Below are 24033 nucleotides of genomic sequence, written 5' to 3'. Positions count from 1 at the left end.
CGTGAGTCACCAAACAGGCCCGGATGGTCGTCGATACAGCTTGGCCGCTGCCACCGCTCGGATGATCTGCGCGGAGACGTCGAGTCGAACTCCCGCCCTGCGCCTTCGCATGCGTCGACGTGCGGCCGTTCGTCCTCGGTGCCATCAACGGCGCGATCTCGAGGGTACGTCCAGGCACTGATCCATATATTCATTCCATCCTTTTCGGACGCTGTTTGTGCAAAGCGACTGTTGGTGGTGTACGCTCTGTCTCCTAGGATCTGTTGCAGGCCAGCGATGGCCACAAGAACCAAGTGCATCCTGTTCTCTTCTCTCGTTCTCGTCAGTAAACCTCCCGACTAGCTTCAGCCTTTCGACGGGCTACGAGCTACGAGACGCGCTCCCGGCATGTCAAGGCACATCTCTCGGTCTCCCCCTCAGGGAGGGTGAAACCTCGCGTATGAGGCATACGCCCGCTTTCGTGCCCGCTCGCATTGAGAAATTCCCGTGTGGGCGCTGCCCATTCAGGACCACCGCCGGGAGCTACAAAAGGCGCACTGAGCTGTCCTCCTATCCCTCATCCCCAGCCTCCCCTCGGCTTCGTCCCCACCGTCCTTCCTTCATTTTTATTTACTGTCATTCACTCTTTCACTTCCGTGATGGCCTACCTCTCCTTTGTCCGCCTCTCGCTCATGGTGAGCGCGGTGATGTCCGTCATCACTTCGGTGCACGCCACCGAGGCGATGCGCATCCCCGCCAACAAGAACGCGACGATGGACATTCAGGCGATGCAGCAGAACCCTGAGGTTCATCAGCTCTCGCGCCGCGCCAACGGCAAGGTCAACATCGCTTACTACGTTAACTGTAAGTTCTCTTTGCCTCGCGTCACGAAGCTCGCTTATCATCCTTGCAGGGGCTATTTATGAGGGTCTGGGCTTCTTCATGCCTACTGACATCGTTACGGATGGCTTGACCCGTACGTCTTACCAACCTTCTCACTGTCGATATACGCTGACGCTGCAATAGACATCCTGTACTCCTTTGCCGACATCGACCCGGCGAGCGGCCACCTCTTCCTCTCCGACGAGTGGGCCGACGAGCAGATCACCTTCGACGGTGACAACACCTCCGAGGCTGGCAACAACCTCTACGGCTGCCTGAAGCAAATGTACAAGATCAAGCTCGCGAACCGCAACATCAAGGTCCTCCTTTCCGTCGGCGGCTACACCTGGTCCCAGGACGGCCACTTCGCCTTCGTCACCAACGACGGCGCGCGCGCGCAGTTCGTCAAGGACGCGGTGCAGCTCATCGAGGACTACGGCTTCGACGGCATCGACCTCGACTTCGAGTACCCGGCGAGCACGGCGGAGGGCAGCGGCTACGGGAAGCTGTTCTCGGAGCTGCGCACTGCGTTCGACAACCTGCAGAAGCAGAAGGGCGACGCGGAGCCGTACCAGCTCACTGTTGCCATCGGCGCGGGTGAGGCTGGCTACCAGTACCTTGACGTCCCGACCATGGACGCTGCGCTGAGCTACTGGAACTTGATGGTCTGTTTGCATCATCTTTAGCATCGGATTGTGTCGGTTCTAACGTTCGCGCAGGCTTATGACTACGCGGGCTCCTGGCTCGACTTCACCGCCAACCAGGCCAACGTCAACCCCGACGGCATTAACAGCGTCTCCACCGCGCAGGCCCTCGACCACTACTTTGGCACTGGCGCGACCAAGGACAAGATGGTCCTCGGTATCCCCCTCTACGGCCGCGGCTTCGAGAACACCGACGGTCTCGGGAAGTCGTACAGCGGCGTCGGCGCCGGTACGACCCAGGAGGGTGTCTGGTCCTACGAGAACTTGCCTTGTACGTCGTCTTCACTCTCCCTCATGACGACCTTCAACTGACTTCCTTCGCAGTCGCCGGTGCCCAGATCTTCGAGGACTCCAAGTCGATCTCGTCCTACTCCTACGACAGCGCCAAGCGCGAGCTTATCTCCTACGACACGCCGAACATCGTGAAGCAGAAGGCGCAGTACGTCATCGACCAGGGCCTCGCGGGCACCATGTTCTGGGAGCTTTCGACGGACAAGGTCGGCGCGGACAGCCTCGTCGCGGCGGCGAAGAGCGCCATCGGTGGTCTTGACACGACGCAGAACCACATCAAGTGAGCTTACCCTTCTTTCCCTCCCTGTTCTCACCTCTATCTACCCACATACTAACCCTCCCTTCCCTCCAGCTTCCCGAACTCGAAGTGGGACAACATCAAGAACAACCTCGGCCAGGGTGCTGCCCCGCCCGCTACCACCGCGCCGCCTGCCACCACTGCTCCGCCCGCCACCACTGCGCCCCCGGCTACCACTGCTCCTCCGGCGACTACTGCCCCGCCCGCGACCACCACCGCCGGTAACGGCGCGTGCACTGAGGGCGCGATTCGCTGCGACAGCGAGTCGACCTGGTCGATGTGCGGCTCGGGCTACTGGCAGAACATGGGCTCTGTCCCCGGCGGGATGGTCTGCCGCGACGGCCAAATCGTCGCTGCGCGCAAGCGCGACGTGCACCACCGCAGCTGGGCGAGCCGCCAGCACTAAGTGCATGGCTAGTCTGGGCCTCAGCAGTTGGAGCACCTCAGCGCTCAGAAGTAACGATTCACGGATGATCACGCCCACCATCCCGCATCCTTCAAGTATTTATTTATTATCTATTATTGGTGTTTAGGGACATACTCATGTCATGGTTGCGGTTGCATGTATGTGCGCTGTATACTTGGGGAAATACAACGATCATTTGGGGCTTTCTTATGTGCAGTGTGCCAGCGAATTTGAGTGATGAAGCCACGGCAGTGACGTTCTAGTATCTTCCGCATGCACAAACCTGCGACGTACGTGTTCTGGTCTACTCAGAGGCTCACGCAAACGAAGACAAACTGCTCGACATTCTATCATACGTTCCGATCCTTGTATATGCGAGATTTCCATCCGACGCGCATCTCCTCCCAAAGCCGCTATGAAGACCCTCTACACACCAAAGATCTTCGCAAAGTACCGCGCAACACCCTCCGCTTCGGGCACAATGGCTCCAATCGCACCGTCAGGACGGACGACGAAGGTAGTTGACTCGTCTCCGACCTGGTACGTACGATAGGCGTGACCCTCGACATCCTCCACGACTCTGACGCCAGGAATATCCTGTATCTGTCCCTGCGGCGCAATGACCACCGTCTGCGCCACGCTTTCCGGGAGCGCCTTTACCGCATCGACAACCGACCTCGCCTTGGTCTCGTCCGCCGTGAAGACGAGCGCTGTATGCCTCACGCTGTCGAGCACGTCAAACAGCTTCTCGACGCCCTCTCCTCGCAGGGGCGCCGATGGCGCACGATCGCCCGCGCGCAGCCCGCCTGCCCCCGACCCATACGCGCTTGGGATCGCATCTCGGGCAGGGTTCCTCTCATCCAGCACGATGTGGCTGCCCCGGTAGTTCACCCCAAGTTGCTGCAGCTCGCTCTTGCGCTCCCACATCTCGTCCGAGGCGGCCGCGTAGGCGGCGCCGTGCGCCTTGAATGCCTTGCTCGTCTTGTTGTAGAGTTCGGTGGTTTTCTGCAGCATGGCGGCGATGACGGGGAGGCGCTCCGAGGTGTAGGTTGAGAGGAGGCTGAGCGGGGCGAGCTTCTTGTGTACGAGGGAGAGCTTTCAGGCGAGGTTGAACTAAGGGAGGGGTGTCAATCAAAGTATTTGGAGTGATGGTGAATCAAACTGACCCCATCCTGGATACTTGAGTTCATCCCTTGTGCGCCCGTCGGACTGTGAGTATGCGCAGCATCTATATACAAGTTTAGAAAATCTCCGCAGAATGATCTTTCGACTCACGACGTACCTCCGGCAACGAAAACACGGCCTTCACCCAGACTGTCCACCATGCGAATATTCGGCCGCCACCACGACGCGCACTTCAGCTCGCCGAACTCGACGTCCTTCCTTCCCGTGAGGTTCAGGAAGTGCTCGATGATACCGTCGCGGGTGTCGAGCCTGTCGGACGCGTTCTCGCCACCCGCCATGACGGTGGCAAGGCCTGGGACCTCTGAGGTGCGAAATAAGCAATATCTGTGAGCAGGGTTATCAGCGCCCAGCGTTCGTTCATGGAGTATGTAAGAGTGGCTTACGTGTGAGCAGTCTCGCCGTTAGCCGCGCCGCCCATGTTGCTGTCGAACATGTGCCAGTATGACTGATGAGCACATCGTCAGAGATTTGTGTGGGATATACGAGGAGTTGACTCACGTCGTCCAATCCCTTCACTTCGATGTCTCCCAGCATCATCGGTTTCTCATGAAGCGTCTCGCCTAGGAAAGCCAGCCCGAGGCCGTGCCGCACCGTGCTGTGCCCACCGTCGCACCCGACAAGGAACTCGAAGTCCGCGTGCTCGGTGCTACCGTCTGCCTTCACCAGCTCCGCGGTGACCTTGTCGGCGTCCTGCGTAAAGCCCCGCAGCTCAGTGCCGCGCTCGACTTCGCAGCCGTACTTGGCGAGGTGTTCATACAGCAGGGCTTCGAAGCGGTCCTGGCCCATGACGCGCAGGTTGGGCTGGACGATAGGTCAATATCGGACTGAGTACAGAAAGAAGAGAAGGAGAGGTAGGAAGGGACAGTTGCCACGCACCCAAGGCTTGTCCGGAGTCGGGTCCACCACAGGCTCGAGGGCAATCTCTTTCGCGACCTTCATTGCGCCTGGCATCTCGTATAGACGGACTTTCTTGAGATTGATGGAGCGCTTCCAGAAGTCGTCGAGGACGCCGAGGAGGTTCAAGACCTCAATCGTTCGGGGCTATGAACAACACAACATCAGTATCGAACTGGACGACCGCTTGGGAGACAACCGACGCTCACCTGGATACCGTTGCCCTTCTGCCCGACCCGAGGCTGAGGGAGCTTGTCGATGAGACGAACCGGTACACCACTCTTGAGTAGACTGAGGGCCAAAGAGGAACCCGTTGGGCCCGCGCCGACCTACGAGAATATTTGAGTCCGCCGCGATACGCTTGAATCGACTGCCACCTACAATGAGAACAGAGGGAGACATGGTAGTTATACAGCGAGCTGCACCCAGCGATGAACTTCGTAGGGTATAGACGTCCCATAGTCGCAGTCACTGATATACGCGAGCCTGCCGCGCAGCCGGATGGCACCGCGCCGCGGAGGTATCCCGTTGTAGAGTGAGTCGTAGAGTAAGACGACGGCAAAGACCAGTTGACCTATTGTTCTCGTCATCGATATAGATATTCTCGGGAGCCGTGGAAGAGTGCCTGTGCTTCAGCGCCGAGTCCAGTGCGCAATGCGGGCGACATCGCGAAGAGCTTGACGTCGGAGTGCGGGATTGAGTGCGAAAATGGAGCTGGGCCACTATCCACGACATTCGGCAAGCCTGCGCGAGTACTTTTACATGTCGGCCGACCATAGCGTAGCTCATTCTCGGCAGTTTCAGTGCAGGCCAGAGAAGTAGCACCACGTCTGATGGACGTTGAGTTCAAGTGGCCTTCAATTCAACAATTGGATCTCCTCAATTTCTCTTCTATGCCGCTCATTTCGGAGCTGATACAGCATAAGGAGTCCTGAGCTCACAGGGACGGGCTTATGAGAGCAACATTCAATCAAATACATACTTGGGAATCAAAAAGGAGACAATTCCTCGGACATACATTAAGGGGGAATCGAACCCCCGGCGGGTCGAGACAGTTGGCAACGACCCAGGTTACCACTACCCCATTAATGCTTGCGAGCCTGAACAAACTACGATTATATGTTACTCAGGACCTAAATCGTAGCTTTCAAGCTTTAACTTGCTTGCTCAACGCACCAGCGATGGCGGTGGTCAGACTTCAAGCTTTCCGCACTGTCGGACACGACCGACGGAAAGGTCTTTGTATGCACCGTCACTAGCGCAAGTGTGTATTGTGCAAGACTTTAGAAAATATGGTAACCGCATGCAAGCATGCAAGATATAAGTAGGCGGGAATTGAGGCGCCTGATGTACAAGAATGAGAAGCTTCTTCGCTTCCGCTGACAACGGTTCGGTGCAAACAAAATGGCAAGTGCTTTGGCGGATGGAGATGATGTGCACCGTTCGCGCTACACCTTGCCCGTCGCCCGCGCACGCACGAACCCATCAAGCTTCTTCCGAAGGGGATGGTCAGGGCGGACGCCGACGAGGCGAAGCATGTTGGCCAGATCCTGGGCGAGGCGCAGGCGCTCCTCGTCGCTGCAGGGTGCAGAACGTGTGCAGGAGGCCGAGCAAGAGCTGGAGGAGCTGCCGCTTGCAGAAATGCCCCCACTGCTGCCGGATGCACGAGCAGAGCTTCCTGCAGCAACGCTGCCCGACGCCGACGCGCCGCCGCTGCCTTGCATGCCGACGCTGCTCCCTTGCGCGGCGCCGCTGCCTCCTCCGCCGGCTTCCCCCTGACCGTCCTCCGCGGGCTGCACATTCTCCTGTTCCTCGTTCTCCGGCTCGAGAAGTGCCTTTACAGCGCGAGCCAGCCGCCCTCGCGGGTCCGCACCCGGCCTCTTCTTGCCCTTCTTCTTGCCCTTCGCCTTTGGTACGGCGAGCAGTGGGTCGACTACCTCCGTGCGGAAGCGTCGCAGAGCCATAGCATTCACGGGCACGACGCGATCGGGCGCGCTCCCCGCCTCTGCCGCCGCCTCCGCCAGCGCACGCGCCGCTGCGTCGCCCTGATCCTCGTCCCAGCCCCACGACTTCAGAACTGTGAGCCTATATGCGCGCAGCCGTGCTGCGAGCTCCGCGCGTGGGAGGCCAGGGGGTGGAGGGGCACCCGCGAACGCGTCTGCCGCGCGCAGCCACCCACGGTCCTCGTCTACGGCGCGCTTCACGTAGTGTCGGTCGAGGTAGTGCAGCAAGCGCCCCGCGGCACGCGCGGCAGCGTTGTAGCGCGCGAACGCGGGGCCGAGGAAGCGCGGGAGGGCGAGAGCAGCAGGCGGCGACGCGTCCGCGGCGGGGGCGGCAAGCAGTACGTCGCGCGCAGTCGCTGAGAAATAGCGGTCGAGTTGCGTGTACAGGTCCGCGCCGGAGAGCGAGTCGGCGGTCGCGCTTTGCGCGGTGCAGCTGGGGGATGGATTGTTAGTGGCGGCGGGGAGGGAGGCGCGCAGGGTGGCGTACTAGTTGTAGACGTTCGAGTGGATGCCAGAGTACCATCCCACGTCAATGGCGGGCGCGCGCGCGGGGTCCTCGTCCTCGGCGGGGGCGGCGAACATGTGGTCGAGGGCGGGCGATATGTAGGGCCACAGCGCCTGCAGCGAGCTCGCTGGGTTCGCGCTACCGGTCGCAGGGCTCGGGAGCGGCGGCGGCACCGTGCGCACGACGGTTTTGCCCTTGTCTGCCATTATTCGCGTTCGTGTCGGTTCGGCGTCCGACGTCGAGGTAGACGACGAGCCGCTTGGACTGCGAGATAAGATTCACCTAGCGCCACAAATTCCTCGGCGATCCCCATTCCCCATTTGGGCATTTCCTTGTTCTTCCAACCACCATGGCAGATGCGACGGCTACGACGAGCGGGATGATGTTAGACGACATGGACGTCGACCTCGACACGCATCTCTCATACCCGACCGCGGAGCCTGTTGTGCTGCCTCCAAGCAGTAGCTCATCCACGTCAGCCCGCCCTTTGCTGAAGGAGAGGCTGTATGTCGGCAATTTGCAGCCCACGGTTGACGAGTGCGTCATTCGCCGTCCTAAAGACTATCACTGACATGAAAACCTCAGATATACCCTCATTCGCCTCTTCCAACGGTACGGCAAAGTCACCCGCCTCGACTTCCTCTTCCACAAAGCCGGTCCCCAGCGCGGGAAGCCGCGCGGGTACGCGTTTGTGGAGTACGCCCATGCAGAGGTAAGCACATATGCTCCTTGTTGAACTCCGTTGCTTATTCTTCCCGCTCGCGCACGCATATACATGTATGGACATCCCTGGCACACCCACATCCACATCTGCGGCGCTCGTCCTTCCAGTTTGCATCGGGCTACTCTGCCCATCTTCCCTCTCTGCCCTTCTCCCATCTTCCTCATGAGCCTTCCTGTCTCGCCCTGACCCTACCCCTGCATCCAATCTCTGTGCACAAAACAGCATCCTCATACTCTTCCCCAGGAAGCGACCAACGCCCTGACCGCCACCCACGATCGCCTTCTTCGCGGCCGGCGCTTGGTGGTCACCCACGCGCAACACGCACCTGCAGACGGCGGGTCATACCAACATCGATCCCAACACCAGCCCACGGCGCTTAGCATCATCAAGAGCGCGCAGGCGAGGAGGAATGGGTGAGTTCGGCTTGTCAACCTCGGTGTGTTCTAGCTAAGAAGCATCCGTAGCGACAAGATCGCGCAGATGGAGGCCAAGCTGCGTCAGATGGAGGCAGACACCGTGCTGAACGGGCCTCAGCCGCCCGCACCGACCCCTCGAGCACCCACCTCCTCTGAAGAAGGCGCTTCGTCATCCTCTCAGCCACCGTCGCCTCATACCACGGAACAGGCGTACGCCACCCATCCGCTTCCCCTGCACCCTTCGCTACCCGCCAAGCCGCCGCCGACACTCGAAAGCGTGATGGCACCGAGGGAGCCGGTGGGTGACACGTCGATCCATCCGACGCAGCAGAGGCCGGTGCAGGCAAAGACGACCAGTGGATATGTAGGCCTGCAGACGGCACACAAGCCTTCACCGACTTCTGCTTCGGGACCACCGTCCTCGTCGTCCGAGGCCCACCATGCGCGACCAGCGCCCTTTCAACCAACCACTGGCCTGCACGGGCTCCTCGGCCGACCTTCTCTGTCGTCGGGAACGTCATCAGCGACTGTGCCGCCGACGCGGCCTTTCCAAGGGGCAGTGCCGACGCTGAAGCCCTTGAGACCGTCGCCTGCAGCGACAAAGCCGACGCCAGCGCCGCCGGCGAAGAAGAAGCAGGGATTGTCGGGGGTGAAGATTGTGAAGAAGAAGACGTAGAGGTTGGGAGGAGGCGGTCTTGTACGGGAAGATTGTCGGTATTGCTACTACTGTTTACAGCCAGATGTTCCTGGAAGTGGTGACTTCAATGGAAAGTACAAGGATGCGACATCCTTCACCAGGCCTCGCTCGCCCGCTCATTAGATCAGGAGAGGACTTGCCTCGACATTGTTAAGCTCGTTAACAGCGACAAGTTCAACCGTGGAAAATATGTGATTCGGACTGATCCGATCGCGTTCCCGCCGGCCAAGACGGAGGGCATTGTTTCCTGCGCATCAGCCCACACGTCCTCCTCTGCGCCCACACGGGCCAATTCGTGCAGCCAATCGTCCGAGGTCGACTGTCTCTATCCAGCCCTGAAGCAATAGACGCCCAAAGCGCAGCAGGGAGCTCCACTGTCTTGTTGGGCGCCGCGATTCACTGAATCGTTGCCTCCCTCCCGCCGCATGCGAATGAGTTGCGGCCGTCTGGCGGGCGGCGGCGGAGGTTGATTTTCGTCTTTTTGCTATTCGGGATGCCTCCGACGTGCTCTATAAGGTTCTGTGTACCTATTCCCCTAGAGGTGAGTGAAGGTTATGAGGGAAGAGGTGACTTTGTATCTCTATGGAGTACGGAGAATACAAGGTAGGTGCATGCTGAACAACGGAGACTCGCATATTCCGTGCCACTCTATTCCGTGTGCCCGCTTCACGTCGCGCTCATACGCAAATCTCGAACCCTGCCCATGAAACCTGCGCACCTGACGTGCCAGCCCGCGCCCGCCGCCATACGATCATATGCGCACCCATCGCGCCTTCGCCCACCCTGCGCGCGCGCCGGTACAAATACCACGGCGCGCCGCACTCAGTTCTCCCCATTCCCTACGCCCCCTTCGGTTGAGGCCTGCCCATCTCTCACGTACCCTTTCCTTCTTTTTGTCCCATCCTTCGTTTAAGTTATCGCTATGGCCTTCAACGCCGCCCGCCTTTCGCTCCTCGCCGCCGTCGCGCTCTCCGTGGTCTCCTCGGTTTCCGCGACGGAGTCGATGAAGATCCCGTCGAACAAGAACGAGACGATGCGCATCCAGGCGCAGCAGGAGAACCCGAAGGTCAACCAGGTCTCCAAGCGCACGATGCTCGGCCGCCAGGACGCGGGCAAGGTTAACCTTGCCTACTACGTCAACTGTGAGTTCTACTGTCTTTTCTCGTGGACCTGGCTAAGTCACTCTCCAGGGGCTATCTACGATGGTCTCGGCAACTTCATGCCGACCGACATCGTCACTGACGACCTTACGCGTGAGTGCCCCTCCTGAGCGCTATCCTGAATGTGGCTCATCCTCCGTCAGACATTCTCTACTCGTTCGCTGACATCGACCCTGCCACCGGCCATCTCTTTCTCTCTGACGAGTGGGCCGACGAGCAGATCACCTTCGACGGTGATGACACCTCCGAGGCGGGCAACAACCTGTACGGCTGCCTCAAGCAGATGTACAAGTTCAAGCTCGCCAAGCGCTCGCTGAAGGTCCTCCTCTCCGTCGGTGGCTACACCTGGTCCCAGGACGGCCACTTCGGCTTCGTCACTAACGACGCCGCCCGCGCGCAATTCGTCAAGGACGCCGTCCAGCTCATTGAGGACTACGGCTTCGACGGCATTGACCTCGACTTCGAGTTCCCGGCTTCTGCTGAGGAGGGCACCGGCTACGGCAAGCTCTTCGCCGAGCTCCGCACCGCCTTCGACGATCTCCAGAAGCAGAAGGGCGACGCGCAGCCGTACCAGCTGTCCGTCGCTGTCAGCTCCGGCGAGAGCAACTACCAGTTCCTCGACGTCAAGACCATGGACGCCGCGCTCAACTACTGGAACCTGATGGTCGGTTTCCTTCTTTTCACATTTCTCATCCCTTCTGACTCGCTTGCAGGCCTACGACTACTCTGGGGCTTGGCTCGACTTCGTCGCCAACCAGGCTAACGTCTACCCCGACGGCATCAACAACGTCAGCACCCAGCAGGCGCTCGACTGGTACGCCGGCGCCGGCGCGACCACCGACAAGGTCGTCCTCGGCATCCCCGTCTACGGCCGCGGCTTCGAGGACACCGACGGTCTCGGCTCCACCTACAACGGCGTCGGCACGGGCACCACCCAGGAGGGTGTCTGGTCGTACGAGAACCTGCCCTTCGACGGCGCGGAGGTCTTCGAGAACACCACGTCCATCTCCTCGTACTCGTACGACAAGACCAAGCGCCAGTTCATCTCGTACGACACGCCCGCGATCGCCGGTGCCAAGGGCCAGTACACGGTCGACAAGGGCCTCGCGGGCACCATGTTCTGGGAGCTCTCCACGGACAAGACCGGCCAGGACAGCCTCGTGACCGCCGCCGCTGCTAAGCTCGGCAGCCTCGACACGACGGAGAACCACATTAAGTGAGTTATGCCCCTTGCGTTGCCCGGTCGTCCGACTGACCTTTCTCCCAGCTTCCCGAACTCGAAGTGGGACAACATCAAGAACAACCTTGGCCAGGCCACCGCGCGCCGCTCGCACATGCGCCGCACCCGCTCCAACTCGCTCTAAGCGCCTCGCTATGAGCGACGACGGGTCCACGCCACTTACGACGCACATGTTCATTGGTTGTAATCGCTGGGAAGGATTACCATGGGTATAACGCCTCATACTGTACAGTCACTCGTTAACTATTTAACTTATTTATCCTGGATGCAACTGCGTCTCGCACGACTTCTCGCTCCCTCGTTCTGCTTGATTGTGTCTGTGAAAGATTCCGATATATTTAAGCCTAAGGGTTCAGCGACGGATCGCAGCTACACCGTATCCTCAGCAACATTCCATACGTCCTCTTTGTCGACGACCTCTTCTACTATATCATCAGGACCCCATCCCCACGGAGCTTACTCCAGGGGCAGGACCTGCAAGGTGACCTTGTAACAGTCCTCGACTACGACACGATTGCCTTCCCATATGTTCGTCGGGGAAATGTTGTAGTATACCTCATTCAACCCCCAATCATTCCCAGTCGAGCAAAGAGACCACAGGGAATTCTCTTCATGCACGGCGAATGTCGGATACTGGCGGTCCTGTGCTATACGGATGGGTCAGTCGACGTTTGGATGTAGAAAGAGCCGCCAGCCGGGCACTTACCAGCAGGAATAACGGAGAACACATCCGCTCCAGGAGGACCGTTCTCTGTCGAGAACCACCCTATACTATCCCCTGAATCGCATCGTACCGCGTTGGTGTCCCTATATTGACATTCACTCGATTAGGTAGGTGCATCAGAGGTATGGTAAGAGCACGCACCACGAGTCGTTCCTGCCGTAGGCGTGCAATGCGCCGTCAAGTAGCCCAAGGCTAGGAAACGTGTTGTTATGTGCTGACGCATACGTCTATAGTTCACCGGCTAGTGATCAGCGAAGAGATAGCGCCCGGAGGTCTGCCACTGTGGCACTCACCGACGTGAAATAGATCGCCGAATAATCGAAGACAACTAGCGAGCGGTCAGTCATGTAACAATTGCGCCCTGTCCGACACCATACATTCAAGACCAAGAACAAGGGGAACGCCGGTGTCGTTGACGTTCGGGAGGGTCGTATTCAGCGCAGCAAGCGTGAAGTTGTAAGGCAGCGTCCTCAGCTGTGCAAAAGCAGTCGACGCCAGGAGCGCGGCGGCGCAGAATGATGAAAGAAGGTTCGACCGCATAGCAGTATGGATGATGGATGAGACAGCTAGATAGTCGGTCGTCTTGATAGCTGGAAGAGCAGAAGGCGGCTGAGAGAATCACTGAGCGTCTGGGCATGCTTTTATGCTGCAAGACCGCGAACTCGAAGAGAATTTCTAGTTAGTCCAGGGATGCCTTGGCAAGCGGCCTTCAAGAAGTGCCGGCCATTCTGACACCGGATGCGTCCAATGCGGGTCGGTACTGATGAGCTCCGCATCGACAGCTTACCTGGCGAGAGGGTAGAATGGGCCCTGGATGCCAAAGATGATGTAAAATCCGCATAGTGAGCTGTTCATGTCACTTTATGAGTGGGTCGGCCGCACGACCAGTCACAACAGAGGTCCAAGGACAAGATTTCCAGGAACATAGGTGACGATGTGCAGCCTTGTGGCCTGTCAGAGGCACAGCGACGGAGTGCGCGAGGTGTTCTAGTCAAGTTCAACATGGCGCTCCGGCAGGTGCCGGGACAGCCACATGGTGGACCTACAAAGCCACTGCGCAGCTTCCCCGAAGAAACCATACAAGGCGATTGCGAACGCAAGATACCTTGAGGCGATGGTCTCCGAGATCCTCGGTTCTGAATGCGAAGTGCATGTTAATGAGCATGTTCATACTAGCAAAAGCGAGAACCAGGTAATCTAGATATTTACAACGGGTAACGAATGGACGCACGCACGACCAGCAGTGGGCCATGCGCGACGGGAGCATCGTCACTGGCAAACGTAGGTCGTAAGGTACGATGGTCGAGGTAGCATAAGCGAGTGCGGGAGATTACAACAACAGTCCGGCTCTACGTCGACCTAGCAATGTCCGGGGCTGTATGTATACGAGAGCAATGCTTCGGGATTCCAGGCTTGTCTGTGCGTTCGTATAGGATGAAAAGGGGGTAGGTGTGAAGAGCAAGCGACGGCGAGGTATCAATACAGCTACATACACGTGTTTGGGTTGTAGGTTGGGTGGTATCGGGGGTTGGAGCAAGGGCAGAAGGACCACGAGCATGATCGCTCAGTACGAGAAGACCATGAGCCATGGGTTCAGGACGATCTGGAAGGAGTGTGAGTTTAGGTACGCGCGCTCGAGGGAGGGAGAGAACTTACCGGGAACAGGATGTGGCACCCGCACACCACGCTTAGCGGGAAGATGACCGCCCAGCCCGTGCCGTCGACGCGCCACGCGTAGGGGACGAGCGACGTGCTGCAGATGATCATGCCCGCGATGATCGCGAAGGACACCAGCATCGAGAACCAGAAGCGCTTGAAGATCTTCGGAATCTCCTTAAAGAAGTTCGACCGCTCGACCTCCTTGATCGTCGCACTCCAGGTGATATTGTACGAGAAGAGATGCGCGAGCAGGGCCACGGAGATGTGGATCGCGAGGCCACCGAAGAAGAAGAAGCTGTGAGAGGAGAAGGATCAGGAACACGGAACAGATGAAGGAGAACAAAAAGGCTCACAAGAACGGCACCCATTTGATGTTCTCCAAGAAGCCCGTGAGGAGCTCGTTGTTACCCAACCGATACTGCAGGAGCGTGTACCCGACGTTGCCAGACCCGATGAAAACGACAGTGGTAGCGAGCCAGATCTCGAACGACGCGATGTAGAAGCCGTCAACGGTGAACTGGAAGCCGAGGAACACGTAGTTGATGATACCGATGGTGATGGCGGCCGCGATACCGTCTTGGAGGCAAGGTTAACGAGAGGTCAACGAGCGGAGAGCAGAGGCAGACTGACAGTAAGAGAACATGTAGGCCATCATGGAGATCTTGTAGTGTATCGGCGCGTTGCTCCACATGAAGCGGTGAATCTGGTGCGCGATGGGGCCTTTGCGCCACCACTGGACGAGCGGGTTGAAGAGAAGTCTAGACATTTGGTTAGAGGGATTCAGTGAACGCGGAGGGGGTGCTCACTCGTTGCAGCCGTAGGCGTACTTCTGCCAGCGGTTCAACTCGTCGTCGACCGATAACGAGACACCCTCCTTGAATCCGCCGAGCGAGTACGTCGCCCAGCGAATGATGTACCCGCGCATAAGCAGCCTCAGCGCCATATCGAAATCCTCCGACACATTGCTCTCCGACCAGATCTTCTCCTTCCCATCCGCCGGGTCCACAAACGCCGCGTCCTGGATCGCCTGCCACCGCAAGAACGCATTGTGCCCCACGAACGGCGCGACCTCGCCATTCGCGCACGCCATCGAGATACACCTGTTGATCCTGCGCGTGAAGTACGCGATGCCGTTCTCGAAGTAGTGGTGCGCGACCTGCATGACGTCGGACTCGTGCTGGATGATGGCGACGGTCGGGCACTCGCGCATCTCGCGCGCGGCGTCGCGGAGGCAGTCCTCGGGGACGACGGTGTCGGAGTCGACGATGAGGATGATCTCGCCGATGCGGGAGGCGCGCGCGTTGGCAGCCCAAGGCTTGAAGCGGCGGCCGGACTCTTCATAGGTCTCCTCTATGGCCATCTGCAGGGCGCGCTCCTCAAGGCTTTCCGAGGCCGGGTGCTCAACGTCGTTGTCCTGGCCATCGCGGCCGACGTATTGGGTACCGTAACGCGGAGGTTGGACGATGGCGCCTGTGAGTTTCATTAGTCAACCGTCAATAGATATTCTCCATGAAGTACCCACCCGTAGCACCGCTGCTTTGACTGACGCCCGATAGCCGGTTGGTCGCCGCCGGACGCTGCGGCTGCGGCAACTCCCCCTCCTGCCTCGCAAGCTCAGCGAGCGTCGGCATCTTCTCATTCCCTTCGCGCATAAGGTCCTCGAGTATCCGCTCAACCTTCAGCGACAGCGCCAGCCCGTAGTTCATGTTCGACGCCTTCTTGAAGCGGCCGGCGCGCACAAAGCCCGGGTCGGCGCCGCCCGCGTCGCCCTTCTTGCGCGAGCCCCAGCCGTGCCCCGGGCGCGCGACCCAGCCGATGTTGTGGTTAGCGTAGAATGCGAGCCGCTCGTCGCGCTCGGCTTGGGGCAGGAGCTGCGAATGGGACAGGCCGCGTGTGAGCGGTATTCTCGTCATGATAACACGCAGACCGACTCACCCGCAAACCGTCGTCGTTGACAAAGATAGTCGAGGAACCGCCCTGGCGCGCATACGTTTGCATGGCCTTCTTGAGGGACTCAATGGACGGCGTTCTATGGCGGCATCAGCGTCAACTCTATAAGCTCCAGCTTCTCGCCGAATCGGAGCCATGGCATGGTGTAATCACTTACAGCACGCTCTCCAAGCTCTCCTTGTAGACGGGCATCTGGATCGTGACGTGTGGCAAGTTCTCGTCAACTTCCCTGTGTTTTTTGCGGTCAGTCACGGCAGCGCAAAGGCAGTGGGTACGCAAGAAAGGGATGAAGATACGATAGAAAAAGACGCACTTGCTCGGCCTTGGCTTAATAGCGCTGTAGTACTTGCTATTTTCGTGATAGTGTGCGACCGGACCGATGACCATAGACACGTTCTGCACGATTTGCAGCGCGAAGAACAGGGAGACGCAGTAGAGCAGCGGTATCGTTGCGCAAAGAGCGAGACTGCAATAACATGAGCCAATTTATTTCCAGGTGTTTGAGAGAGAGAACTCACCGAATGTAATCGCTATCCAAAACCAACTCCTCCAGCAAGACCTTGATACCTTGGCCAATGAAGACCATGGACAGGCCCGCCGCGATGCCGTTATAGAGGGGCGCCCAGAGTTTGGCAGGTCTGCGGCTTGCGAGCGACTCCGCATCGGCGACAGTAGTCTCCTTGACGCCGACCTTCTTGCCGTACCAATTCCGCTTAACCTTAACCTTGCCGGTGGGCTTCCCCTTCTCGGACTGCTCGTTGCTGCTGCCGGACGCGCCGAGCTCGTTTGCCTGGGGCGTGTCAGTTAGGCATGGTGAGAAGCCACGGTAAGAAGGAACGTTGGAACACACCTGCAGGTTGGCATGGCTGTAGCTGCTGCTATCACGCAAGGAGCCGTGGCCGCCGACTGAGCCGCCGATGCTCGGGCTGAGGAGGCTGCTCCCATTGGGCCGGCTGCGCCAGAGCAGTTTGATAAGGCGCTCCTCGAAGTCATTGCATGTCGGGATGATACTTTCGAGCGAATGCGACCACACAACCAGCACGCGTTCGTCGCGCTGATATTGGCTGTCAGCCTCATGTCTTTGCGGGCGATATGGGAAACGCGGCGATGTGGGGGCTCAGAATTTCAATTTGAACGCCTTCGACGAAGCAGGAGATAACGTTTGGGGGGAGGTGTGGACGGGGGAGAGGGGGATATAGCTGCGAGGGGGAACGGGGGGAACACGCACGATAAACGCTGCACACTGCTCCTTCGATGCGTAGGGGAGCTGCATCATGGTGTCGAGAACTTGTATCCGAGTGCTCGCGTCGACGTAGAGTGAGCGCTCGCCCTCGGGTAGCTGCGATAGCGCGGCATGGACCGCGGCTGAGCGAACCTGGCGTCGAGATGAGTACCTGTACTTCCTGCAGTCGTCTGCGACGCACCTTGACTGCCACGGCGGGGTTCAGCGCGGTGACCGCCGTCTCAAAAGGCTCGAGGGAGAGGTTCTCGTAGGGGAAGATGCGGAACTCGATAGGGTCCTCGTTCACGCGAAGCGCGACGCCGGACGACACGTTCTCTTCGTGGGGGCGGAACCAGGCGTCCCCCTGCGTCTGCTTGAAGAGCCAGTGGAGGAGCGCATCGTATCGGTCGTAGTCCATCGCCATCGTGCTGGACCTGCGACGCGGAGGAGGGAGAGGATGGGGGATGGAGGATGAACGAGTGACGGTGGCTGTAAAGAAGGACCAATGCAGCCGCCGACGTCGTAAGAGGGAAGAAAACCCGCAGCGCAAAAAATGCGCCGGACTGCGTGCGAACGGGCGGGATAATGACCTTGGGATGACCTCACAGGGCGGGGAGCGCTACTCTATCGTTGCCAGCAGATCTCTTATCAAATGTGCGGGCGAACGGCGGACAAATACCGAGCGCTGGCCTTGAGGCTTCCGCGCTTCCTATCGTGAGAGCGCATTTATGCTAAGTACGTGGGGGACGACTGTGCAGGGCCAGAACTCTGGATTTCGAGGCACTTCGAATGAGAACATGGTGGTTTAGGACAAGAAGTACAGTTGCTCTCAGAACAATATTGCCCTTCCTTTTCCGGAAAAATCGTCCGCACCGCACAACATTCGGACCGCTGGGCGCAGCGACGGCGGCCCACATGCTCGCCTCGAGTGACGACAAGCCGCACCCTAAAAACATACAGCACCCGTACCTCCGAGCATGACAATTAGCATGCACCGAGCCTCGAAGTCGTACAGCACGCTGCCTCGCTATCTCATGGGTTTGGAAGGCATGAATGAGCGCTCTCCGTCCTCGTCTCGTACTAGCTCGGCGGAGGAGGGGAGGACGAGGAGGAGCGATATATTATCTGGTTCAATGACAGTCCATAAAAGCTGTCAGGCAGCCTGCCGTGATTGGTTAATCAAAGCGGGAGCAAATTGATGTGATTGAAAGTGATCCCGATCAACCGATCAACCGGTTACCATCGCTCGATTTGGAAGTCCTTGTTCACTGTAGCTTGTCATCATCCAACACCTGACACCCCAGCCCAACATACAAATTTGCCGACCTTCCCGGCTGTAGATAATGATGATATTATGGATCCAGATAGACATACAGTCTTCTTGCATGTATGCTCATTTCAGGATGATAAGAGGTGAGTAAGGTGGTCTAACGCGCAAGAAAGGTGCAGCCCAAAGTCACCTCGTCAAAAGCTGGCGGTCTTCGACTAGGCAATCTATGCCCAGCAACGGAACGGAGCTTCAATTTCGAAAAGCAAAAACAGACCTCCAAGGAGAATCGCCTGATGTGGCAGAAGGCAGATAGATACACTGCGAAACCCCTTAATCTAACCGTGGGAATCGGCTTAGAACAATGCTTGCCAAAAGGGGACGTTGGGAAACAGCGCAAACAAGTGTAAATGTTAAGGTTGTCTTCTGCTTCCATCTCAGCGCACCAGACTAGCAGCCTGATGTCATCCGCCTGCGGTGGGCGTGTCTGGAGGCCAAAGCGACAGGAGATGGTTGCAAGTCAACACAGCTCGATTGTAGCCCCAATACAATGTCATTCGCCTCTTATGCTTCAGTTTCTAACAGTTTCGCGTTAAATGCTCAGACTCCCCTCTCGCCTCTTCCGCATACCTGAGTCAAGTGCGAGGACGCGGAAAGCTGAGCTGGCCATAAGTCCCACGTGCGCCTCGGTTTCAGCCGATTGGACACCGCACCGAACTTCTGACCCAGCCCGCCGTCTTTCGTCTCAACCAGCATGCTTTGCAGCCCAGAGGGCCCACCCCGCCATGCCTCGATGTCCGGACCATCATTACCCGATAGTTCGCGACGATGACCGGACGATGACCGGCTAGTTTGCCCCACGCCGATGAAACCCGGCTACGTAATGTGCAGGCGGGACGCGAGCCTTTGCTTTCCCCCTCCCACTATGGATGACTTGTGAGTATGAAGATTCAGCAAATCTGCCCCTTTACTATCTCCCCCAGCATCGCGCAGGATATCTGACCCATATTCAATCGATAGGTCCTCAAAACATGGATTCATGGACATTTTTATGATCCCCGCCCCCGAGGACCGCTTCGGGCTGAACTGGCACACCTATTTCACCATTTTAGGCCCTGCACAACTCTGCTATGGACTCTTCGCGCTACTGGTCACTCTACCCAGGACCCGACTACTGCGTATGGCGCTCCTCCCGATCGCGCTGTACTTGTACTTCCGTGCGGGTACCCTCTTGGATGTTGCAAAGGACATTCCGGTGTCGGATTCCACGAAGGAGAAATTGATACATTATAATCAGGGGCATCTGGTGCGTACTTCTCTGCACACCCGATGTCGCGCTAACCAATCCTCAGATGACGCTCTTCGCCATGACTTGCCGAACCATCGCTTGGGCATGGCCTAGCAAACCTTACCGCCGGACAGACCACAAGGAACCGACGCGATCACTTACCACCATACTCCTTGACGGCATTGATCTTGCATTCAACATCCGCGGCATCGACTGGGACTGGTCCACGGGCCTCCGTCTCCCCCCACAAACGCGCACCCTCTCCTCGCGCGCCGCCTTCCTCCGCGAAACCCTCGTCTCCGCCCTCTTCCACGGCTTCATTGTCGACGCGCTGCAAGCCACCATCCATGCCATGGGCCTCAACTCTCCCGCCGGCGGCAGCATCTTCGACCCGGCGCTCCCCCCGCACCTTCGCTATACACGCTCGACCGTGCTCACGCTCCTCACCGGCCTTACCATCTGGGCCGGCCTTCAAGCTTCTTATGACCTCTGCACGCTTGTTGGCGTCGGCCTCCTCCGTCAGGCGCCCACGCGCTGGCCGCCCGTGTTCGATAGGCCGTGGGCCGCGACAAGCGTGAGCGCGTATTGGGGCGCCCATTGGCACCAAGTGCTGCGCGACGTGTTCGTGAGCGTTGGCTCTCGCCCGCTCACGCACGTCCTGGTGAAGGTGTGCGGCCCGAAGTGGGGGAAGTCGCTCGGGCTTGTGGGCGCGTACGTGGTGTCGGGCCTGCTGCACGACGCGGGGCTGTGGGGGCAAGGGAGGGGGCACGACCCGCTGCGCGTTGTGGGCTTCTTCGTGATGTCGGGCGGGGTGGGGATGCTGGTGGAGGTGACGATCTACAGGCTGACGGGGAAGAAGGTCGAGGGCCCGTTAGGGTGGATATGGACGATGGTGTGGCTGGTGGGCTGGGGGCATTTGGTGACGGAGGCCTGGCTATCGCGCGGCTTGGCGGGTTGTGTGCTGATTCCGGATCCTTTGCGACCCGTGCCGAGGTTGCTACATGCGCTCAACAATCTATACCACTAGCGTTTATGTGAAGCACGAAATGTAACATGGTCTTACCATATCGATTGACGAGGGTGCAGTGAGTTGAAGTACCGACGGTGAAGCTCTAGGAGTGAAGGTCTAATTCAACTTGTCGATGAGGAGCTCTCGCTGCAATGAATACCTTCCTGAGGTTTACAGCAGCCAAATATTGCTATGAACTTTATCATCTATCCTTTCCATCTCTATTTTTTCGTTTGCAGTGCCAAACAAGCGCACATGTTTCAATGGATTTGCGATTTCCTTTTCTGGGTATTATTATACCTTGCAACAGACGTTCGCCGGGCGGCGTCTATCTCCCCTTTCCCCCTCCTCCCTGTCCCATAAACCCGCGGAAATATATCCAACATGTCTGGCTGGAAGCTCGGCAGCAAAAGTGCGTAGCTTGCTGGCCCTCAAAACCTGTTCCTGAGCGACACGCAGAGGCGAAGGATGCGAAGGAGAGCGGAGCCATCTCCCGCTCCACGACGCCTATCCCCTCCCGCTCGGAGACCCCAAAGCCCCCTGGCGGGCCTGAGCAGTTCAGGTCCGGCATGCTCACCATCCGCATCTTCCAAGGTGCGTGTTGCTACGACGCATACCGCGCAACGCGCTTAACGCAACGCAGGCCGCGGACTCGCGCTCCCTCCCAATACCCCCCTCCCGGACATCATCGCCAAGGCGCTCGAGAGCGCCCCGCAGGGCCGCCGCTCGACGAGCAACCGCGAGAGCGTGCAGCGCCGGCGCAACTGGTGGCTGCCGTATGTCGTGCTCGAGTTCGACAAGAACGAGATCCTGATCGACGCGATGGGCGGCGACCTGTCGAGCCCGGTGTGGAACTACCGCGCTGACTTGTGCGTGGCGCGATGCTGTGCGTGTGTAGCTGCTGACGGACTGCCCGCAGCGATGTCTCGCGCACGTCGAACATCTCCGTGTCGTCCTACCTGCGCACGGCACCGGTGCAGGGCAAGGATGACATGGGGAACGACATCCTCATGGGCCGCGTCGACCTGACGCCGCAGCTCGACGGGCACCACGCCTCTGACCAGTGGTACACCGCGACGGCTGGCTCGGGCTCTTTCCACCTCAAGGTCGACTTCAAGCCGACGCGCAACGAGCCGCTGACGATCGAGGCGTTCGACCTGCTCAAGGTCATCGGCAAGGGCTCGTTCGGGAAGGTGATGCAGGTCCGGAAGAAGGACACTCAGCGGATCTACGCGCTCAAGACGATTCGCAAGGCGCATATCGCGCAGCGCCCGGGCGAGATCACGCACATCCTCGCCGAGCGCACCGTCCTCGCGCTCGTCAACAACCCGTTCATCGTGCCGCTCAAGTTCTCCTTCCAGACCCCGGACAAGCTCTACCTCGGCATGTCCTTCGTCAACGGCGGCGAGCTGTTTTACCACCTCCAGCGCGAGGGCAAGTTCGACCAGGACCGCTCGCGCTTCTACGCCGCTGAGCTCCTGTGCGCGCTCGAGCACCTGCACGGCTTCAACGTCGTGTACCGCGACCTGAAGCCGGAGAACATCTTGTTGGACTACACGGGCCATATCGCGCTGTGCGACTTCGGCCTGTGCAAGCTCAACATGTCGGAGACGGAGAAGACGAACACGTTCTGCGGCACGCCCGAGTACATTGCACCGGAGCTGCTCGAGAGCCAGGGGTACACGAAGACGGTCGACTGGTGGACGCTCGGCGTGCTCCTGTACGAGATGATGACCGGCCTGCCGCCCTTCTACGACGAGAACGTGAACACGATGTACCAGCGCATCCTCACCGATCCTCTCAACTTCCCGCCCGACATGTCGTCTGAAGCGCGGAGCGTAATGACCGGCCTCCTGCAGCGCGACCCGTCAAAGCGGCTCGGACACAACGGTGGAGAGGAGATCAAGCGCCATCCCTTCTTCGCCAAGTACGTCGACTGGGGGAAGCTATTGGCGAAGAAGATCCAGCCGCCGTTCAAGCCGAGCGTGGTACGTTCGTGTCTAGATGCTACCTGATATTCTCTGATCTTCATCCTTCCAGGAATCCGTGCTCGACGTCGCGAACTTCGACCCCGACTTCACCAACGAGGAGGCGCAGGACTCGGTCGTCACTGACTCCGCGCTATCCGAGACCGTGCAGGACCAGTTCCGCGGTTTCACATACAACCCTGCGAACGAGCACCTGAGCGAGAGCGTCAGTTACGCGAATGGGATGTGAAGGCGACATCGTCCGTTGGGGTATCGGTCGTTGCCATTGGCATCGGGGTCCGGTAGTCACCTTGCTTGCAAGGTCTTTCCCGTGTCTTATTGACCCCATCAAAAATGACCCCATGTGCGTAGCACGTTCCGAAGACAACATCGGTAAACGTGCAGACACCTTCGTCCACAAGTCCTGTACGACACCACACGACGAGCTCTGTCAACGACAGCAGAATTCAGACTCACGCGCGTGATGCAAGCAAGGTATGCAACCGGCGAAGCCGGGGCTTCCTCTAGTATGTAGTACGCAGCATATACATAACCACGCCCGGGCGCGACGCGGGCGCCGCCGCCCGCAGTCCCGGTCGTCTTCTGAGATACAGCATAGGTGATAAACGGACAGTTAGGCGTAAGTTACATGATTAGCTAGGCGTGCATGATTAACCATTGTAGGCGTACATGATATGTAGCCTTACCAGCTTGGATCCCCCCTCGTCGTTAATATTTGCAATCTTCGCTTTCTGGTAGCAGATACATATATAGAATCAAAGCTGTGTCGTGAAGTGTGGGCGAACTTAAAGGCAAGTGCATTTGTTGTACGACTCTTTCGTCCGTGGGAATCGGAGCAAAACAAAACATTCCAAAAGGGGAAATGGCATAAACAGCCGAGCCGGACAAACATGGGCAAATCTCACGGTTGTCTCCTACTCCCATATGGCTCAACTTGCTGCGCCAGCGCTACTCAGCAGACTTGCCGAATGTGGAGATGGGAGTCAGCGGTTCATCAGCCCAGCTCACCGACAAAGGCAACTGATCGCCTGGAGTCCAACCTTCTGAAGTCAAGCAACTGCGATGAATCTACTTTACAATGTCAAACTTGACTGACGACTCCCGAATCCTGGACCTAGAATCATCACTTGATGGCGCTACGGTCTTGAGCACTTCTATCGGGCAACGCATCATGTCAACCCCGATTTCTGTCCACTATCACACGTCAGGAAACTGGCTGATATCAACTCCTCGACCTACTCTAGCCACCTCTACAAGGCGACCAAACAGGCGAATTGAGTCTCTTGCGTTGCACCCGGGAGTATCATCAAGCACCGAACGCTTCGGGCCTGTCATGTGTCTTCTAGGTGTCCCTTTTCAAGCACCTCAATCCCCGCACATCATGAAGATCCTATATGTCCAGTGATCCCGATTGTTCGCCTTTTTCCTCCACCGTCGTTGAATCGGGCAGAACCCGGGTTATCCTTCACTACCGGACACCCGATACGTCTACCTCCTTTCGCGCCGCAGGCCTTCTAGGGCGATGTAGCCGACAGGAAAGGT

General features: G+C 58.5%; 8 protein-coding genes across 8 annotated transcripts; 5 read left to right on the top strand and 3 right to left on the bottom strand.

Annotated features, from left to right (window-relative positions):
- Positions 1 to 638: 638 nt before the first annotated feature.
- SCHCODRAFT_02706631 (glycoside hydrolase family 18 protein) lies at positions 639 to 2560 on the top strand (the record flags this gene model as incomplete). The annotated part of the gene is made up of 6 exons (XM_050347016.1): positions 639 to 843; positions 893 to 955; positions 1006 to 1526; positions 1581 to 1836; positions 1890 to 2136; positions 2209 to 2560. 6 exons carry the CDS (start codon positions 639 to 641, stop codon positions 2558 to 2560), a joined length of 1644 nt encoding a protein of 547 aa, XP_050197230.1.
- Positions 2561 to 2970: 410 nt separating this feature from the next.
- SCHCODRAFT_02593253 (uncharacterized protein) lies at positions 2971 to 7400 on the bottom strand. The gene is made up of 11 exons (XM_003026625.2): positions 7130 to 7400; positions 6114 to 7075; positions 5816 to 5894; positions 5658 to 5748; positions 4849 to 4968; positions 4622 to 4786; positions 4244 to 4546; positions 4129 to 4190; positions 3843 to 4069; positions 3727 to 3788; positions 2971 to 3655 (listed from the first exon to the last, which is right to left on the bottom strand). The coding sequence occupies exons 1-11, from the start codon at positions 7351 to 7353 to the stop codon at positions 2987 to 2989; spliced, it is 2964 nt and encodes a 987-aa protein (XP_003026671.1). The 5' UTR covers positions 7354 to 7400; the 3' UTR covers positions 2971 to 2986.
- Positions 7401 to 7529: 129 nt separating this feature from the next.
- Positions 7530 to 8963, top strand: SCHCODRAFT_02519856 (uncharacterized protein; the record flags this gene model as incomplete). The annotated part of the gene is made up of 4 exons (XM_003026719.2): positions 7530 to 7684; positions 7733 to 7859; positions 8115 to 8284; positions 8336 to 8963. The coding sequence occupies 4 exons, from the start codon at positions 7530 to 7532 to the stop codon at positions 8961 to 8963; spliced, it is 1080 nt and encodes a 359-aa protein (XP_003026765.2).
- A 943-nt stretch (positions 8964 to 9906) lies between these two features.
- On the top strand, positions 9907 to 11508 carry SCHCODRAFT_02520104 (glycoside hydrolase family 18 protein; the record flags this gene model as incomplete). The annotated part of the gene is made up of 5 exons (XM_003026718.1): positions 9907 to 10126; positions 10175 to 10237; positions 10288 to 10808; positions 10858 to 11360; positions 11412 to 11508. The coding sequence occupies 5 exons, from the start codon at positions 9907 to 9909 to the stop codon at positions 11506 to 11508; spliced, it is 1404 nt and encodes a 467-aa protein (XP_003026764.1).
- A 195-nt stretch (positions 11509 to 11703) lies between these two features.
- SCHCODRAFT_02643722 (uncharacterized protein) lies at positions 11704 to 12706 on the bottom strand. The gene is made up of 5 exons (XM_003026624.3): positions 12486 to 12706; positions 12402 to 12436; positions 12250 to 12335; positions 12091 to 12191; positions 11704 to 12031 (listed from the first exon to the last, which is right to left on the bottom strand). Exons 1-5 carry the CDS (start codon positions 12646 to 12648, stop codon positions 11841 to 11843), a joined length of 576 nt encoding a protein of 191 aa, XP_003026670.1. The 5' UTR covers positions 12649 to 12706; the 3' UTR covers positions 11704 to 11840.
- A 530-nt stretch (positions 12707 to 13236) lies between these two features.
- SCHCODRAFT_02643717 (uncharacterized protein) lies at positions 13237 to 17727 on the bottom strand. The gene is made up of 13 exons (XM_003026623.2): positions 17142 to 17727; positions 16946 to 17092; positions 16568 to 16771; positions 16236 to 16507; positions 16031 to 16183; positions 15875 to 15946; positions 15703 to 15796; positions 15290 to 15638; positions 14574 to 15237; positions 14398 to 14525; positions 14121 to 14343; positions 13765 to 14062; positions 13237 to 13711 (listed from the first exon to the last, which is right to left on the bottom strand). Exons 1-13 carry the CDS (start codon positions 17361 to 17363, stop codon positions 13673 to 13675), a joined length of 2865 nt encoding a protein of 954 aa, XP_003026669.1. The 5' UTR covers positions 17364 to 17727; the 3' UTR covers positions 13237 to 13672.
- Positions 17728 to 19257: 1530 nt separating this feature from the next.
- Positions 19258 to 20521, top strand: SCHCODRAFT_01108800 (uncharacterized protein; the record flags this gene model as incomplete). Its single annotated transcript, XM_003026717.2, has 2 exons — positions 19258 to 19512; positions 19559 to 20521. 2 exons carry the CDS (start codon positions 19258 to 19260, stop codon positions 20519 to 20521), a joined length of 1218 nt encoding a protein of 405 aa, XP_003026763.2.
- A 303-nt stretch (positions 20522 to 20824) lies between these two features.
- SCHCODRAFT_02643711 (Pkinase-domain-containing protein) lies at positions 20825 to 22951 on the top strand. Its single transcript, XM_003026716.2, has 5 exons — positions 20825 to 20915; positions 20963 to 21097; positions 21147 to 21372; positions 21423 to 22491; positions 22544 to 22951. The coding sequence occupies exons 1-5, from the start codon at positions 20888 to 20890 to the stop codon at positions 22718 to 22720; spliced, it is 1635 nt and encodes a 544-aa protein (XP_003026762.1). The 5' UTR covers positions 20825 to 20887; the 3' UTR covers positions 22721 to 22951.
- The last annotated feature ends 1082 nt before the right edge of the window (positions 22952 to 24033 follow it).

The sequence above is a fragment of the Schizophyllum commune genome, assembly GCF_000143185.2.
Source record: "Schizophyllum commune H4-8 unplaced genomic scaffold SCHCOscaffold_15, whole genome shotgun sequence".
Taxonomy (NCBI): domain Eukaryota; kingdom Fungi; phylum Basidiomycota; class Agaricomycetes; order Agaricales; family Schizophyllaceae; genus Schizophyllum; species Schizophyllum commune.
Note: the sequence above shows the minus strand (reverse complement) of the source record. Positions and strands in the feature narration are given on the sequence as shown.

Bases quoted from the DNA above. Each gene is read 5' to 3' on its own strand.
- SCHCODRAFT_02593253 (XM_003026625.2), bottom strand. From the start codon at position 7,353: ATGGCAGACAAGGGCAAAACCGTCGTGCGCACGGTGCCGCCGCCGCTC. The intron at 5,895-6,113 runs GTGCGCGGGCGA...CACTTGCGCTAG, and splicing joins GAAGCTTGATGGGTTCGTGC to TGACGGTGCATACAAAGACC. The intron at 4,070-4,128 runs GTAAGCCACTCT...CCCTGCTCACAG, and splicing joins AACGGCGAGACTGCTCACAC to ATATTGCTTATTTCGCACCT.
- SCHCODRAFT_02643722 (XM_003026624.3), bottom strand. From the start codon at position 12,648: ATGCGGTCGAACCTTCTTTCATCATTCTGCGCCGCCGCGCTCCTGGCG. The intron at 12,437-12,485 runs GTATGGTGTCGG...ACCGCTCGCTAG, and splicing joins CCTTGTTCTTGGTCTTGAAT to TTGTCTTCGATTATTCGGCG. The intron at 12,032-12,090 runs GTAAGTGCCCGG...CCATCCGTATAG, and splicing joins GTTCTCCGTTATTCCTGCTG to CACAGGACCGCCAGTATCCG.
- SCHCODRAFT_02643717 (XM_003026623.2), bottom strand. From the start codon at position 17,363: ATGGCGATGGACTACGACCGATACGATGCGCTCCTCCACTGGCTCTTC. The intron at 14,063-14,120 runs GTGAGCCTTTTT...CTCCTCTCACAG, and splicing joins ATCAAATGGGTGCCGTTCTT to CTTCTTCTTCTTCGGTGGCC. The intron at 13,712-13,764 runs GTAAGTTCTCTC...CACTCCTTCCAG, and splicing joins GGTGCCACATCCTGTTCCCG to ATCGTCCTGAACCCATGGCT.
- SCHCODRAFT_02643711 (XM_003026716.2), top strand. From the start codon at position 20,888: ATGTCTGGCTGGAAGCTCGGCAGCAAAA. The intron at 20,916-20,962 runs GTGCGTAGCTTG...AGCGACACGCAG, and splicing joins CTGGAAGCTCGGCAGCAAAA to AGGCGAAGGATGCGAAGGAG. The intron at 21,098-21,146 runs GTGCGTGTTGCT...AACGCAACGCAG, and splicing joins CACCATCCGCATCTTCCAAG to GCCGCGGACTCGCGCTCCCT.